Source organism: Pituophis catenifer, unplaced genomic scaffold (assembly GCF_029215685.1).
Source record: "Pituophis catenifer annectens isolate HBS135680 unplaced genomic scaffold, rPitCat1.0.hap2 SCAF_3, whole genome shotgun sequence".
NCBI classification, from domain to species: domain Eukaryota; kingdom Metazoa; phylum Chordata; class Lepidosauria; order Squamata; family Colubridae; genus Pituophis; species Pituophis catenifer.
In genome coordinates, this window is record NW_027256883.1 from 89,966,425 (window position 1) to 89,982,943 (window position 16,519).

The 16,519-nt window shown below is 40.2% G+C and overlaps 1 protein-coding gene across 1 annotated transcript in view; it reads right to left on the reverse strand.

The window, feature by feature from the left end:
* Nucleotides 1–14,996, reverse strand: part of TERT (telomerase reverse transcriptase) — a 30,483-nt gene extending 15,487 nt beyond the window's left edge. The window contains exons 1-7 of the mRNA XM_070939108.1: nucleotides 14,760–14,996; nucleotides 11,430–13,305; nucleotides 10,788–10,980; nucleotides 8,576–8,765; nucleotides 5,843–6,025; nucleotides 3,269–3,430; nucleotides 1,365–1,460 (exon numbers count right to left, since the gene is read on the reverse strand). Of these exons, the coding sequence (XP_070795209.1) occupies nucleotides 1,365–1,460; nucleotides 3,269–3,430; nucleotides 5,843–6,025; nucleotides 8,576–8,765; nucleotides 10,788–10,980; nucleotides 11,430–13,305; nucleotides 14,760–14,996 (2,937 nt within the window). The remainder of the gene's footprint in view (nucleotides 1–1,364; nucleotides 1,461–3,268; nucleotides 3,431–5,842; nucleotides 6,026–8,575; nucleotides 8,766–10,787; nucleotides 10,981–11,429; nucleotides 13,306–14,759) is intronic.
* Nucleotides 14,997–16,519: the final 1,523 nt, after the last annotated feature.

Here is a 16,519-nt window from a genome sequence, read left to right on the forward strand (position 1 = left end):
CCTGGACTCACGGCTGTCTTTAGAAGAGCATATGACGGCCGTAGCCGGGGGGGGCTTTTTATCAGGTTCGCCTGATCCGCCAGTTGCGTCTCTTTCTGGACCAGGACGCCTTGCGCACGGTCACTCACGCCCTCGTCACCTCCCGTCTGGACTACAGTAATGCTCTCTACATGGGGCTCCCCTTGAAGAGCACTCAGAGGCTCCAACTGGTCCAGAATGCGGCCGCGCAGGTGGTTATGGACGCACCTCGTTACGCCCATGTAACACCTCTCCTGCGCAAGCTGCACTGGCTCCCAGTGGTCTTCCGAGTGCAATTCAAGGTGTTGGTTACCACCTTTAAAGTGCATAGGACCAGGGTATTTATGGGACCACCTTCTGCCAACAACAGCCTCCCACCGACCAGTTCGCTCCCACAGAGAGGGACTCCTCAGGGTACCGTCGGCCAAGTTATGTCGGCTGGTGACACCCAGGAGGAGAGCCTTCTCTGTCGGAGCTCCTGCCCTTTGGAATGAATTGCCCCCGGACATTCGTAACATCTCTGACCTCCGGGTCTTCCGCTGTGCCCTCAAGACCCTACTGTTCCGACAGGCGGGGCTGTCTAACTGAATGATTTTAAATTGGGTTTTAATTTTGGGTTTTAAAATTCGGCCAAAACTATTTAATGATTTTAATTATTTTTAACCATGATATCTGTATATTTATGTTTTAATTCTGGCTGTACACCGCCCCGAGTCCTTCGGGAGAAGGGCAGTATATAAATAAAATATAATATAATAATAATAATAATAATAATAATAATAATAATAATAATAATAATAATAATAATAATAATAATAAAATAAGGTTAAATAACCTATAATAAAATAAGGATATCCATCAAAAGGACGCTGTATGTTACTACCATCTAGTGGCAGTAATTGGCAATAACATCCAATCAGCTATACTCAAAGGTAAATTCCAATAAACATATGTATGTACACTGTCAATTGAAAGGGAATTGATAGAATACTTGAATGGGCCCCATTTGAGACTATATAAATGTGCAGTTCAAAAGGTATAAATTTTACATATGCAAATGTTAAGGTTTCTTATAAATTTCCGTTTGACATTTGGAATAACTTTGACATCTTGATACCCATTAAGATATATTGAAGCATTAAAGCAAGACAGTTGAGTTGAACTTTGAGCCAGGTTTGTAACTGTTTAACATTTTAAGATACAGTGAGAGGCAGCTTTCAGATTTGCAACCAAGTTTTCTCAGGACCAGTGTTTAAATTGAAAAGCTCTCTGAGAGTTTGCTGAAAAACAGGCAGATGTTTGTAAATTCTTTTTTTCAAAAATATAAATTCTAGCTGTAAAATTACCTGTTCAATGATTATAGCATTTCTCAGCGAAGTGCTCTGTTGAAGATGAGATACAAACTGTTTCATTCCATCTATAAACTCATTGTAAGTTGAGACCTATAAAAACATTCAAATTAAGTTATTTTAACTTCAGAAAAGACTATAACATATAAGGTAAAACAGGAAAGGGTAAGATAACTGAGTAAAAAATTATCAATAATTTTCAGACATAGAAATTAATATTCAAAAGACTTCTCTGATAATGCCCATGATTAAAAACATAACTGGGGTGAAAACGGACTGGCCATTTAGTTTATATCAAACAGAATGAAAAAAAGCTCTCTTTAAAACCTATCTAAAAAGTATAATGAACATCACTGGATGTTAAAGAACATTAATAGTTTGGAGTCCATAAAATGGCTATACTGTTCTTATAGCCCATAAAATGGCTGCTTTCTCCCAGAGACTGTACTGTATACCTTTATTCGTTTAATTGCTTTAATGTTTGTAATTTGTATGGCTATTGGGGGGGGGGGGGGGTTAATTGTAAACTTTCCAGTCATGAATGTATAAATTGAAATATATAAAATTAATAAACAAACAAACCAAAAGCCATTCTGTATGAACACCATGATAGAAATTACATTTATTTTCAAAATATCAAATTAAAAAGGAAAAAAAAGACATTAAAATGTTAAATAATTGCAAAAATCATATTTAAAGCCCACATCCAGGAATAAATTATTTAGCCTAATTGATGCTACTACTTGTAGAAATTAGGATATAGGATACATAAATTCTGGTGGCAAAAAACTAGAAGTGAACCTAACTTTAAATATAAATATGAGGATATATAAATATCTATGGGAAAACCTTCTCACCAATACTCTTTTTTAGCACTGTTTCATTTTGCTTCAAGCTGAACATTTGCAGAAAGAAGTAACACAAAAGATATACAGAAAAAGAAAGCTAATGCTTACTGTAAGAACCACACAGAAAATATGTTGCTTTAATTAAATTTGGCTGATAGAACAAGGAATAATTTTATTAAAAGTCTCTCCCTAAGCAGCATGGCTTGTGAAATTGGACCAGACAGTAAGAGATCTACAAAAAGGATTAAGTGAAAAGTTCTTCACAAATTGCCTCAGTGAATGTCATTATACTTTTCTGGGAAATCCATCAAAAGATCCCCTTTCTGCTGGCTTTATTCAAGATCAAAAAGTTACTGTAGCTCTTATCTTCTGCAAAAGTTGAACATAAAAGAAAACTCACTTCTTTCTTCTGCAGAGCAAGAGGAAAGGGCAGGTGGTTTCCGTCAGCATTTGCAAAAGCCTGTTGCATATAAGGAAAACCACTGCAGTGGTAGTTGTGACCACAATGGCCAGACCAAAATCCATATAAAACTCCAAGGGTAATTATCATGTTGTGATTTATCTAGTACAGGATGTACAGATTCTGTAAGGATCACAGATAGTACTAGTAATCTCTCGAGGACCACCTTCTTTGAGCTCTCAGGTGAACAGAGCAATCTTTTTCTCATCAGGAACGCCTAATTCTTTGGGGAACTTAGTTTTCAGTTCCCTGGAAAAATTCCAGCTTGTGAAGAATGAAATCCTTTTCATCCCATTAGCTGTTCAAGAGGTCAGAAACCCAAAGGAAAATGGACTATATTAAGATTGCCAAAGAAAAGTCCCAGAATTTCCCTTCCCACAATTTTGATCAAACATTGGTTAACAGTGACACAGAAATACCTCTTCTTCATGACTCTGCAGTTGGGCTAGAGGAAAATGTGAACAGTGTTGAAAATTGCAGGGAGAGTATCAAAATACCACAGAGTTTGAGTTGCATTATGTGACCTAGCACATTTAAAGAAACCAGCTTTACTTTTTTTTAGTAATAATGGGGAACTCTCGTGTCTCTCTTACATGTCTTCTGTAATATTTCTTTATACATCCATTTCCAGTCCTCATGATTGCTGCATAGCGTCGTATGCTGTAAGTGGTGTTCCTGTCGGGTGCAAGAGCCTGTAAAATCACTTCTACCAGTTTATCATGGGGAAGAGTGTCGTAAGCGCCTGTGACATCAGCCTGGAAAAGAAACGGAGGCAATTTCTTAACTTTCAAGTTTCAAATGTCACTCAAAACAAATGTGATAACATTAGAAGAGTATTCACTCACAAAAAGTTGATGAATTGTGCAATTGTCATGGTTTTCAAATAACATCAGTGTACATAGTGGCCAAACACTTATAATTCTTCATAAAAAAAGGAAAGTAACAAAAAGCAAATTTTCATTTTATGTATTCAATTTCTATAGCACCCCAACTCAACCAAGTGATTCTGGGCGGATTTGGTTTGGTTATATGTAATTGTACATCTCCACCCCAGGCCACCCCAACGATGCCCTTGAAGTGATGTCCCAGTGCCTGGAGGCCGTGCGGGCCTGGATGGGGAGAAACAGGCTCCGACTCAACCCCTCCAAGACCGAGTGGCTGTGGCTTCCAGCGTCCCGATATAGCCAGCTGACGCCATCGCTGGCTATTGGGGGCGAATCACTCGCCCCCACGGAGAGGGCTCGCAACTTGGGCGTCCTCCTGGACGCACGGCTGTCTTTAGAAGATCATTTGACGGCCGTGGCCAGGGGGGCTTTTTATCAGGTTCGCCTGATACGCCAGCTGCGCCCCTTTCTAGATCGGGACTCTCTACGCACAGTCACTCAGGCACTAGTCATTTCCCGCCTGGACTACTGCAACGCTCTCTACATGGGGCTCCCCCTGGGGTGCACCCGGAGGCTCCAGCTGGTCCAGAACGCGGCCGCGCGGGGGATTATGGGGGCGACGAGGCGCTCCCATGTGACACCTCTCCTGCGCGAGCTGCACTGGCTCCCAGTGGTCTTCCGGGTGCGCTTCAAGGTGTTGGTGACCACCTTTAAAGCGCTCCATGGCTTAGGGCCAGGGTACTTACGAGACCGCCTTCTGCCACCAATAGCCTCCCACCGGCCAGTACGCTCGCACAAAGTGGGCCTCCTCAGGGTGCCGTCCGCCAGACAATGTCGGCTGGCGACCCCCAGGGGGAGAGCCTTCTCTGTGGCGGCGCCCACCCTCTGGAACAACCTTCCCCCAGAGTTACGTATAATAACAGACCTCCGGATTTTTCGTCGGGCCCTGAAAACCTATTTATTTCAACAAGCTGGGCTGGCCTGAGTTAAATTTTAAATTGATTTTAAATTGGGTTATCTTAATTTCGGCCAAAACATTTAATTATTTTAATATTGTTCTTAAATTTTGTATGCTTTGTTTTTATCTTGGCTGTGCACCGCCCTGAGTCCTATTTGGAGAAGGGCGGTATAGAAATTTAATAAATAATAATAATAAATAATAAATAATTATGCTCACTTTCAGTAAAGAATGGAGATAAACTTTCCCTCCAAAAACCCTTCATTATTGTATTTTGTTTTCAGAAAGGCTGAACAAAGTTACGAGCTGAGTACAGGGAGAGGAATGATATGCCCTTGTTGTTACTGATCTCTGATTCCAACAAAAACTATTTGTCTGACGGTATATCTGCCTATAAATGTCCTGGCTTTGAGACAGAATGTAAAGCTTTCAAGCATTTTTGTGGAATTTGTACAAAACAGATATATTTGCTAGAGAATGTGGAAAAGGGCAGGACAAATTTTAGGCTCTAGGACCTTTTCTTTTTTCTGGAACCGTGAAGAACAATTAAATCTAGAGGTAAATTATCATCTAAGGAACAAGAATATATTCTACAAAATAGAAATTGGATAACATAATTTCTGTGAACTAGGAAGATTGAATTTTCCTTAGGGATGAAGAGGAAATGTGTTTGATTTCATTGCTATCTTGATGAAAACCCATGTTTTTCTGAGAATCCCCTTAATTCTACACTCCTGTGTATGTCTACGGTCACCAAGACCATTTTCCATCAACAGGTTCTGATATGTCTGAAAAGTTCACATATTAATGGGAAACTATTATTAGAGCCCATGTTGACTTGGATTCCCCCAAGAATCAACATATGGCAGGATGAGAATTAATTTCCAATTATTCATATGTACAACATGTTGCCTTTATCCACAGAATGTTAGTTGCCAATCCTTTGTCCAACTGTAGCACTGTTTGATGCAGCCTTGTTGTTCTTTGCTTTGCTCTTCTTTCTAAGCTTCCTGGTTTATCTGGACTGTGACCCTGCAATTGCTCCATTATCTCCTATGTTGATTCACTTCAGATAAGTAGCTCTAGAGCTAATTGTCGTGAAGCCTCAAAGAGTTGGGAAGGAAGTTCTTTTTGACCTGTCTTTTAGACCACCTTAACAGGAGATGAACTTTTCTGATCAATTCCATTGCTCTAGTAACCAAGAATAAAATACTCCAGGCTTCCAAGAAACAAGACTACATCCTTAACAAAAGAAAAATGCTGAATTTTATCAAAAAGGAAGCCCATTCACCAAGTGAACGACAGCTTCTATTTTTTGAATATACCTTCACAAAGTAGAATTTAGGCATTTCAGCATACGATTTCAAAACCTTTGAAACAAATTTCTTCCACATTATGTAAATGTCATCTTTTCCAAACACAGTTGAGCCAAGTAAAACAGGGTTCTTCAATCGTTCATAATTAAGAACACTAAATAAATTTTTAAGCCGCCCATTGAAATGTTGAGCCTAAAAAAGAACGAAAGAAAAACAATTAATTTCAGCAATATTAAGTGCTTCTCTCATGGCAAAACATGAGAGCATAAATTATTCAATGTTAGAAAAGAAGTAAAGAGGCTTTAAGAAGCTTTCTTAATGAGTTGTTGGAAAGGGCACAGGAAGAAAGAAAAAAAGAGTTACAAGCATGTAATTAAGGAGCAAATGTGATGGGTGCATTGTGCAAGTACATGAAGAAGCTGAAGTCTGTGTGAAAGAGAAACCATCTGGGTCACAAGAAATCACTCTTAACTAATACAACATTGAACCTACTTTTGAAAGATTAAAAAGGAGATTTATTTTTCAGGGACATTCATTAAACATTTCCTGCATAAAGAGGTATACACTGATGGTATTCGGATAATGCTCTACTGAAAGGTGTCTCAGCAGCACCTGGTTAAGCTTGTCTAAGGATGGACTCTAAGAAGGGCTGATCTGGTTAGTATCTGGATAAATATCCTCCGTGGAATAACCAAATGTGCAGGTTAAACTAGAAAATTAAAAATAAAAATCTCTCCGAAAGGGTTGGTGGCTACCTTCTTCTTCTTCTGCAAAAATACAGAAGAAAAAAAGAAGACCAATTATAGATGTATCATTAAATCACCAGGAGTTGAGCTTGATTTGAAAAAAAAAAAATCTTTTATTGAAAGATTATACAGGGGATTGACATGGCCAGAAGTATGCCATCTGCAACTGTTCTTGGAACCAGATGATTTGGCTTCTTTCATTTTTGGATCATAACCTGCTTGTGTGTTTGGGGGGGGGGAGGGTTGCTTTGTATTTTACTGGTTAGATGTAACATTATTCTTTGAAAGTATTTAATGGGCTTGTTTTAAATTATTTTAAGCCACAAGTGTTATATGTTTGGGCAAGTACAAAATGATTGTCTAATTAATAAATCCTTTACCTCATGAAAATTAAGGATGAATAGCAGAGAATACACATCTTGGGATTTCAGAAAAGCACATTTTAATCAATCAATGAAATTACAAAGAATCTGAGGGCAAGATGAATGAATGAGAAGTCCAAAATGTCTAAACTCAACTGAATGAATAAAAGGGAACACAACGTCACTCAAGACAAGTAAAGCCAAGTACTCGGTTCTATAAGCAGTGTAACGAAAGCCACAAGTTGCCAGGTGAAATTGACAAACAATGCAAGGATCAAGTTGGGCTTAAAGGAAAAACAAGGGAAACAATAGACACCTTAGTCGAGATGACATGTTAATAAACTGTCAGCTCCCCAGTGCAATCATTTAAAAATAGGACTGGGGTGAATAAGGATTTCATTTCAAAACTGAGAAGCATTTTATAAGAAGTATGTTACCTTAAGAAAAGGCTGGATGAATTGCAGTTCAAGTGCCAAAAGTATTTTCAGAGATGCTCTAACGTAATATTTCAGTTGCCCTATTATTTCAGTTAGCACATTGCCAACATCCTGGATAAATGTCAAATCAAGTGGCTTCATAATTTATTGAAAAGTGTACACATGGAACGCTCATCCCTAATGCTTCATTAAAGTGAAGAGTTTGATAAGAATACCGATTTTATTTGGTGGATTTCTGCCTAGCATTTTTAATCATTTTGGGAATAGGCAAGAGAAGCATATTTTTATTAAATATGTAGACATGAAACTGGGAGAAGTAACGAATAACATTCAAAGTTATCCTCATGGAAAAGACACTGGTCTTAAATTAAAAAAAGTTATTCAACAAAGAAAAATATTGAATTCAGGATTTAAGCAAAATAATAAAGACTAAATGTAAAAGAAATGCAGAGAGAATGTATACGAAAAGGATGCTTGATCATAAGCAGAATGGAAATCAGCAACCTGAGGATTCTCCTACAGAATAAAATAAAAAACCCTGCAATTGTAAGATGTATTAGTATCAGGGTGGATTTGATTTAAATTGGGTTGATTTAAATCACAATGTAAATCATGATTTAAATCACTAGTAAAAAGGCTTGATTTAAATCAACTCGATTTAAATCATAATTTTTAAAGAGCAACTGTCATCTCTGCTACTCCTTTGACCCACTGTTGACTCACCGATAGTCCCAGTGTTGCAGAATATACAGCCTCATGCTACATAACTAAGCTCCATTTCATGCTGAATAAATTAAATTATTTATTTATGTATCTTAAATAGAAAACTATCTTAAGATAGATTTCTACCCCAAAAGTTTTTTATTAAAATAAATTCGATAAAAATCAAAAAAATCCGATTTAAATAAAAAAAATCGGATTTTTTTTGATTTTTTTTTACAAAAATCATTGATTTTTATCCACCCTGATTAGTATGATACTTAATATAAAGTAATAGTTTGATCATTTTATAAAAATGAGATCCTAACAGGAACACAATGCTTAATTCTGAATAATATATTTTGAAGATTTAAACAAATTGGAACAGATTTAGAGAAGAGAACAATCAAAGTGTACAAATACGTATCTCAAGCCCCTGCCTCCCAAGTACATGAATTTGGTTGATGTAATGTTGAATTAACTCAATAAATTAAGGACCTTTTTGCCTCTGCTGTTTCTGCAAAATGTTTCTGCTCCGACCACATCATGCAGCTTGACCACAGGTCTCAACCCATTTGGTTTGGGGATGAATCGGAGTTTTGATGCCAGGGGGACACACTCTCTGTGCTGCAAATGTTCAATATCTTCCTTTGATAAAGGATGAAGCTGCACTTTGGCCAGATGGCTCCTAAAATGGAAGTTGGCAGTACTTTAAAATGTACACACAGGCTGTCATTTACTTGTAAGATTTAGCGACCACTCAACTTCAAAACACCTCTAGGTTGTCTACACTAAAAATAGGATACAGTAGAATTCTATGATTAAACGACATCTAAATTTCATGTCTATTTTAAGGTATAATGTTCTAACTACTAACTACCAATAAAAAATTTCAGAAAGTGGCACCATCTGGCCAACCTCCTCTTCGTTTAGAATACAAGCAGTCTCAGGCCTGGTTAATACATGGATCAGTAAGGCTTAACTGGAAAGGGAAAATAACCCAGGAGGAAATGACAGAATACTGCCAAGGAAACTAAGTGGATATGTCTATAATCATCTAAAGTCAAGTTCTGACTTCAAGGCAACTTCACATTTACATCCCACAAGAAATGCTGAATCAAGCTCCACAAAAATGCATGATACTGTTCATATGGCTCTGGAAAGCAATTCAGATGAAGAGAATTACAATCTGAGGAAAATTCCTCTGACTGAGAAGAACCATATTGGCATAAAGTCCTTCCCACCACCCAATGGTGGGTTGCCCCCGGTTCGCACCGGTTCTATAGAACCGGTAGTAAAAATGGCGGGAGGCTCTGCCCACCAAACTGTCACCAAAATATGCGCGCAGCCCCATTGCAAACAGGTAGTAAAGCTAAGTAGAACCCACCCATGCCACCACCCCAAATAGGCTCCAATGACAGAAGACAGCTGGGAGGTATTTGGGTAGCAAAAGTAGCTTTTCCCTTCATGGATCCTAAGCTCCTGGCAGCAGTTGTTCAAAGCACGTGCAGATGAGCTGAATCTCCTCTGCTTTCTAATCCCAAATCAGAGAAGTTGTCTACGATGTGAAGATGGCCTTCAAGTCAGAATTAACAATGGAACAGCAACTGTCCAGTTTTAGCGCCAAGAGCATCCAACCATAGGTATTGGAAAAAGTAGGGATAAGAAATCTGATTTAATATCCTACCTGCTTGGGTGCTTTAGATGACAACCCATGTGACTTTTTGTCAGGTTCGCCTGATCCGCCAGTTGCGGCTCTTTCTTGATCGGGATTCCCTGTGCACAGTCACTCATGCCCTCGTCACCTCTCGCCTGGACTACTGCAACGCTCTCTACATGGGGCTCCCCTTGAGGGATACCCGGAGGCTCCAACTGGTCCAGAATGCGGCCGCGCGGGTAGTTACGGGAGCTGCATGGCGCTCCCATATAACACCTCTCCTGCGTGAGCTGCACTGGCTCCCAGTGGTCTTCCGGGTGCGCTTCAAGGTGATGGTTATCACCTTTAAAGCGCTCCATGGCATAGAACCTAGATATCTTCAAGACCGCCTGCTGCTACCGACGACCTCCCATCGACCTGTGCGCTCCCAGAGAGGGCCTCCTCGGGGTGCCTTCAGCCAGACAATGTAGGCTGGTGACCCCCAGGGGGAGGGCCTTCTCTGTGGGGGCACCTACCCTCTGGAACCAGCTGCCCCCAGAGATAAGGAGAATCCAAGACCTTGGTGCCTTCCGCCGTGACCTTAAAACTTTCTACTGCCCTGAGTCCTTAGGGAGAAGGGCGGTATATAAATTTGATATAAAATAAATAAAATAAAATAAAATATACAGAAGGGAGGGCATCTTAGGCTTTGAAAAATACCTCAAACCAACCACCATGCTCCATTTAAGGTGAAATGAAGACTAGCTTTGGATAGGGCTCCTTTACCCATGAAGTGAGACATATGAGGCCTGCCAGATCTCTATGGAAAGTCAATTTATGCAGTGCAGAGCTGGGCTTCCTATTTCCTGCCTTGCCCAGCAGCAGTCACCTTTAGCAGTCCAGCATCCTCCCACCCGGAAGGAAGCAGGGAGCAAGTACAGCATAGCCACCCTTCACAAGATAGACAGGCTGACCAGGTGACCTAGATTAGGTCTGTAGAGCAGAATCCCCCACCCTTAGCGTAAAGGGAATAGCTTTCTTTGCACTTTTGAACTTCTGATTTCCTAATAATACCTGATTCCAATGCTCTGTAGTTTGCTCCAAACAGCCTTTCGGAAGTAAAAAAGTAAATTTTTTTGAAATGCTGTCTCTGTGATATAGAAGAAAGATCGGAGGAGCTCTGAAACATAGCAGTCCATCAGCCAGTACAGGAATTTAGACATCAGCTCTTCCCGAAAGCGATGTTCAGAGGCAGGAACAGAATGGCCTGTAGAAAGGAGAATCCAGATTTAGTGACAATCAATAAGATTTCTGTTCTTGCAAGAAGCATCTATTCACGTTATCTTCACAACCAATATAAAGGTTAAGTTAAAGATATGACAGATAAAATGATGCAAACCATTATGTAATGACCGTGAAATGTCTAATGCAAATGTTTTTACAGTGTAACAATGCTGCATTATAAATCAAAGATGTAAATGTATGTACACTTCTCTCCAATGCATGCACTAAATCTTAATAATAGGAACATCAATTTCTTCTGGCAAAGAGGTCATAATCTGAAAAAAAAATCTGCCTTTTCAAACAAGCAGGTAGTCTAATAAAATGTGTCCTATTTACAAGACCAATTTACACCTATAATTAAGAATGTGAAAATAACATTTGAAGATAGTTTCAAAAATAAAAGTGATATCCTGAGGATATCACTGTTAATACCTTTGGTGAGACGAAGCCAAGCACAATCACTGACCCTCATTTTCCATGTCAATTCCTCCAAAGAAAACATGGCAAACTTCCCCAAGGAAATAAACTTCTTCACATTTCTGTAGAAGCGGCACTTGTTGTGGTTTGAACCCCAAAGCGCAGGAGGCACCACTCTCTCTAAGCATCCCCTCACAAAAGTATATACTTGCCAGGTACTGCTATATTGCTTTAGCAACGCTATGAAATCAGAACTGGAGGAATCTTGGAAGACCTTCTCTTTATCTTTTTTTTCAAATAAATCAGTTCTTTCAGAGCTTCTGCTTGAAGCACCAGTCTCTGGAAATGGGTTCAATGCACTTGACCTGCTTGAGATGCAACCTTCTACTGGATTATCCTGCTGCCTCTTTGATGAAATTTGCTCTACTTGGTGATCATTTTGTTTGAAACTTTGCTCTCCTAGGCTTATCGTATCTGGTTCAGAAACTGAAATGGGACAATTCCTTTTTAATATTGCTTGATAAGGACATTTTGCATGATTCTGTAAGAGTTCTTGGAACACACTTCTCATCTGCCAATAGCGTTTCGGAAGTCTCTTCTTTTTCTTGGGACCACTTTGAACACTAGAACTGCTAGGCTGCTTCAGAATCTTACTGCTGAAGAACACTTGTTCTACTAAGCGGCGTCCTCCTGCTGGATGGCCCTTCAAGTGATTTAATACAAACGACTTAGGTAAACACTCTTTCAAACGCTGATAGGAATATAAGAGAGAATGTCTCTCAATATGCACTACAGGAATGCTATTGTAAGACTTCCTGACAGATTTAGATGAGTGAATTCCAAGGTCTTTTTCTGGTAAAACCATTTTTGCAAGCCCCAGGTGCACAGAACTAATATCAGAGGTTCTAGTTACCAGCTTTGGCAGTTTAGCATTGCATGTTGGTTGCACATTGGATTCACAAAATGGTTTACTTATACTATCTTGCTTTTCACATACCAAAGCCCCTTGATTGTCATTAGTTGCAGTAGGTACCCCAGATATTTGTACTCCACCATTCTGAGTAACGGAGTTCATAAGAGTTAATCCTTTTGAACATGATTGTATACATACTCTAGAAGCCTCAGGTTTATCACAATCTAAAATCAACTGATTTTGTTTTTTTCTAGAATCTGGGTTTCTTGCGGTTTTTTCTACATTGTCCTCCTTTATCATTATTTTTATTTTCTTGGCATTAATATCACACTGGCCTGTCCACTTTCTTTTTAAACACTGTGTTCTTAATGATGGGCTAAGAGAGGGCTTTTGTTGCTTTTCTATGTGTTCACCAGTTCTCATAATTTGCTTTTTCTTTGTAGGGTTTTGGCCAGAAGCACTTTGAGCTACTGTAGACCGCTGACTGTTGTGTTGTTGTGTTTTGTTCCATTTCTGCCTTTCAGAATTCCATTTCTTCCACTTTGTTTTTCTGGGATACCACCTACAAGACTGAAACCTTTTACGGAGATAAGTTGTTAGGATACAAGGTGAAGGACCATGAATCTTCTGTCTAAGAAACTTTGGAGGCCATGTTACATTTCTTGAAGCAAGCTTATAGATGGGTTCTCCACAAATTTGGTAACAGCAATTAGGAGGCACAAGGAGAAAGAGAGCACAATGCTCTAATATATACATCATGATGTCATCCCCAACTCTGTTTAGAATGATCTCCCAGAGCACATTCTGTCGAATAGTTTCTGTTGAATGATTAGGCATGTAGCTACCAATATTTGGCATACAGGGCAACCGGCAATTATTTTCATCCAATAGGGTATAACCAAATGTCAACACATTCTTTTTCTTCTTTTGACAAATTCTCTGAATGATTCGTGTAAGGACATCATCCTGACAGGAAACCTGCAAAATAGCAAAAAAAGTACCATCTTTCTAGCAAAATTTTGAATAAATCACAAATGGCATTAATTATGTAGAACTGAATAGAAATACAAGGGGAAAAATCTTACTTTATTCAACATACCAGTGGATAGCTGATATGTTGAATGCACACATATAATGAACAAAAATATTTCCACCAAATATCTCAATGAAAATACAACTTGAGCATTTCCTAATGCCTGCATATACACACTTTTTTCACTTAAAGCAGGAAGCAATATCTCAGTCAGATAAGCTTAGCTATAGAGCTGGACGCTGGCATGGCAACCTTGAATTCTACAAGCATACATTGAAGTCTTGGTACTCCTGGTAGCAAATAAAAATGGGCAAGAGCTCCTTAAAACATTTCTAATCGTAATTGTATCTAGAGTTTAATAAAAACTGAGAAAAGTAGCTCATTTATACTTATCAAAATGTAGGATTACAATACCTGTACGGATTTGGACACATTGTCCGTGACTGGAAGAACTGTAAGAAACTATAGGAAGCCCTATAATGAAACTAGTGAAAAAAAAGGGGGTAACCGCAAGCTATTACCTCCCTCCTGAAAGGCTTTGAACCTCACAGGAATAAATAAAATAAATAAATAATTTTATTTCTATACCTCCCTTCTCCCGAAGGACTCAGGGCGGTGTACAGCCTATTAAAAGCACAAAGACAGACATCAATTAAAAATAATTAAAATTATTAAATAATTTCGGCTCAAATTTAAAACCCCCAAAATTTAAAACACCAATTTAAAATCATTACATTGATAGCCCAGCCTGGCGGAACAGCAAGGTCTTGAGGGCACAGCGAAATACACTGAGGTTGGAGATCTTACACATTTCCGGGAACAGTTCATTCCACAGGGAAGGGGCTCCTACAGAGAAGGCCCTTCCCCTGGGTGTCGCCAGCCGACATAACTTGGCCGATGGCACCCTGAGGAGACCCTCTCTGTGGGAGCGGGCTGGCCGGTGGGAGGCTATTGGTGGCAGAAGCCGGTCTCGAAGGTACCCGGGTCTTATGCCATGGAGCGCTTTAAAGGTGGTGACCAACACCTTGAATCGCATCCAAAATAGAATATCCAAAGATGTTCTATTCAAGAAACAAAGAAATATTAGAGGCTCCCAATCTCCTTTATTGGTAAAACAGTGCAGCCTACAATAGGCAGAAGGAGAAAGCCCACTTCAAGCAGCGAGGAGGAATGGAAAGAGCAAACTGTGCAGTAACCATAACACATATTAGGAATTTCTCGAGGGAAGCCCTTTCTGCATTTCCCGCAGACAAAACTTGACTGGCCCTTGGAACACAGCGGGTACCTACCAAGTGGCGAAATAGGTTATCATACCCCAAAACAAGCTTTCTGAGGAGAGGCGGGGGAGCCCGGTAGGACACAAAGTAATCCGGGTCAAACGCAAAACCTGCTCACTTACCTGCTGGACGCCGAAATAGGCAGGGAGGGCCTTGCACGTAGCCAGCCGCCCCACCAGGCACTGGGCGACCAGGCTACAGTAGCTCCCGGGATCCCCGTCCTGCACGAGTGGCTGCAGTTGGTCCTTTGCAAGAGTTCGCATCTGCAAGCGCCGCACAAAGACTTCCAGCGGCAGCACTTCCGCGTAAAAGCTGTGCAGCAGCCCTCGCACAGCTCTCCATCGCCGGGATCGGTCCATGCAAGCACCGAACGAAGCGATGCACAGAGGCTGAGAGAGAGAGAGAAAGAGAGCGAGAGCGCGCGTTTTCCATGGTCCACTGAAACCCGACTCGCCTCCCTTATTCGCTCTTCAAAGTGCCAGAAGCCACGCCCTTTAAGGCAGCCCGGGAAAAGTTTCCGCTGGGTTTCTGTGTTTGTGTGCGACCATTTCTTTCTCTATCGCAGTGGTGGTTTTGTGGGGCGCCGCGTGGGTTACGTACACCCTGAATCCCAGCATTTCAGAGTTCCTGCAACGTGCTATGTTAAGTCTACAGAAAATCTACGACAGATAGGAATATAGGGACTCACGTCCCAGGGCACCAAATTAAGGAAAGGGCGAGTGCATAGGAGTAGATGAAGTGGGATGGGCTGATGCTGATACAGGTAGTCCTCGATTTACAACGGTTTCATTTAGTGACGGTTCGAAGTTACATCACTGAAAAAAGTGGCTTAAGACTGTTTTTCACACAACCCTTGCAGCATCCCCATGGTCATGTGATCAAAATTGGCATACTTGGCAACTGGGACATATTTATGACGGTTGCGGTGTCCTAGGGTCATGGGATCACCTTTGGCAACCTTCTGGCAAGCAAAGCCAGTGGGGGAAGACAGATTCATTTAACAACCGTGTTACTAATGAAGGGAAACAATAATAAGGATATAATAAATAATGCTAGGATATGATATACTGGTATACTAGATTCTGTAATCATTAGGTTCTTGTAATACACATATGCCTTTGTATTTGTATCACATATATTATGCCTTTATATTTGTATCTCCTGTAACAAACATATTCTGTTATTAGGCCTGTAATGTATCTGGTATTTGTCAAACATATGTCCCTGCCATTTGACCTGAACCCATATTAATCTTCTCCCTGTTTTTTTCTTGTGCCATCTAAGAGCATGGTACTATCTCAGTCTTAATTTATGTTGATCTGGATAGACTCCTACTTTCCAGGGCCAGGGGGCCTAAGTGGCCAATTGAGTAAACAAAGAAATGCTCAAGATGACTAATTGGGAAGTTTCTATTCCCCCTTGCAGGGCAACAAGGAATGCACGGGCCTGGATTGGGAGGCCAGAGTTGGGTACTAAGCTGACGTCTCTGAGGGTATAAAAGGGCGCCATACCTTCCCCAAGGTGTGGCTATCTCCTCGCATGCATTGTATCTGTATGTTCTGGATATAGTTCCACCCAGTATTTTGTTTTTGGCCATAAATAAAATCTGTTTTTTTGCAAGCCTCGTCTTGAGTTTCTCTCTTTGGCATTCTGGTGACTCAAGTGTATTTTGGGACCTTACACTAACTTAACTGCAGTGATTCACTTAACAACTGTGGCAAGAAAAGTTGTAAAATGGAGCAAATTCACTTAATGGTCTCACTAAGCAACATAAATTTTGGACTCAATTGTCATAAATCAAGGACTACCTGTAGTGAAATATTCTTAAGTTTGCTCAAAACAATCTGGAGGATGAGATCAGAGGAGTCACCGAGCATGTGCC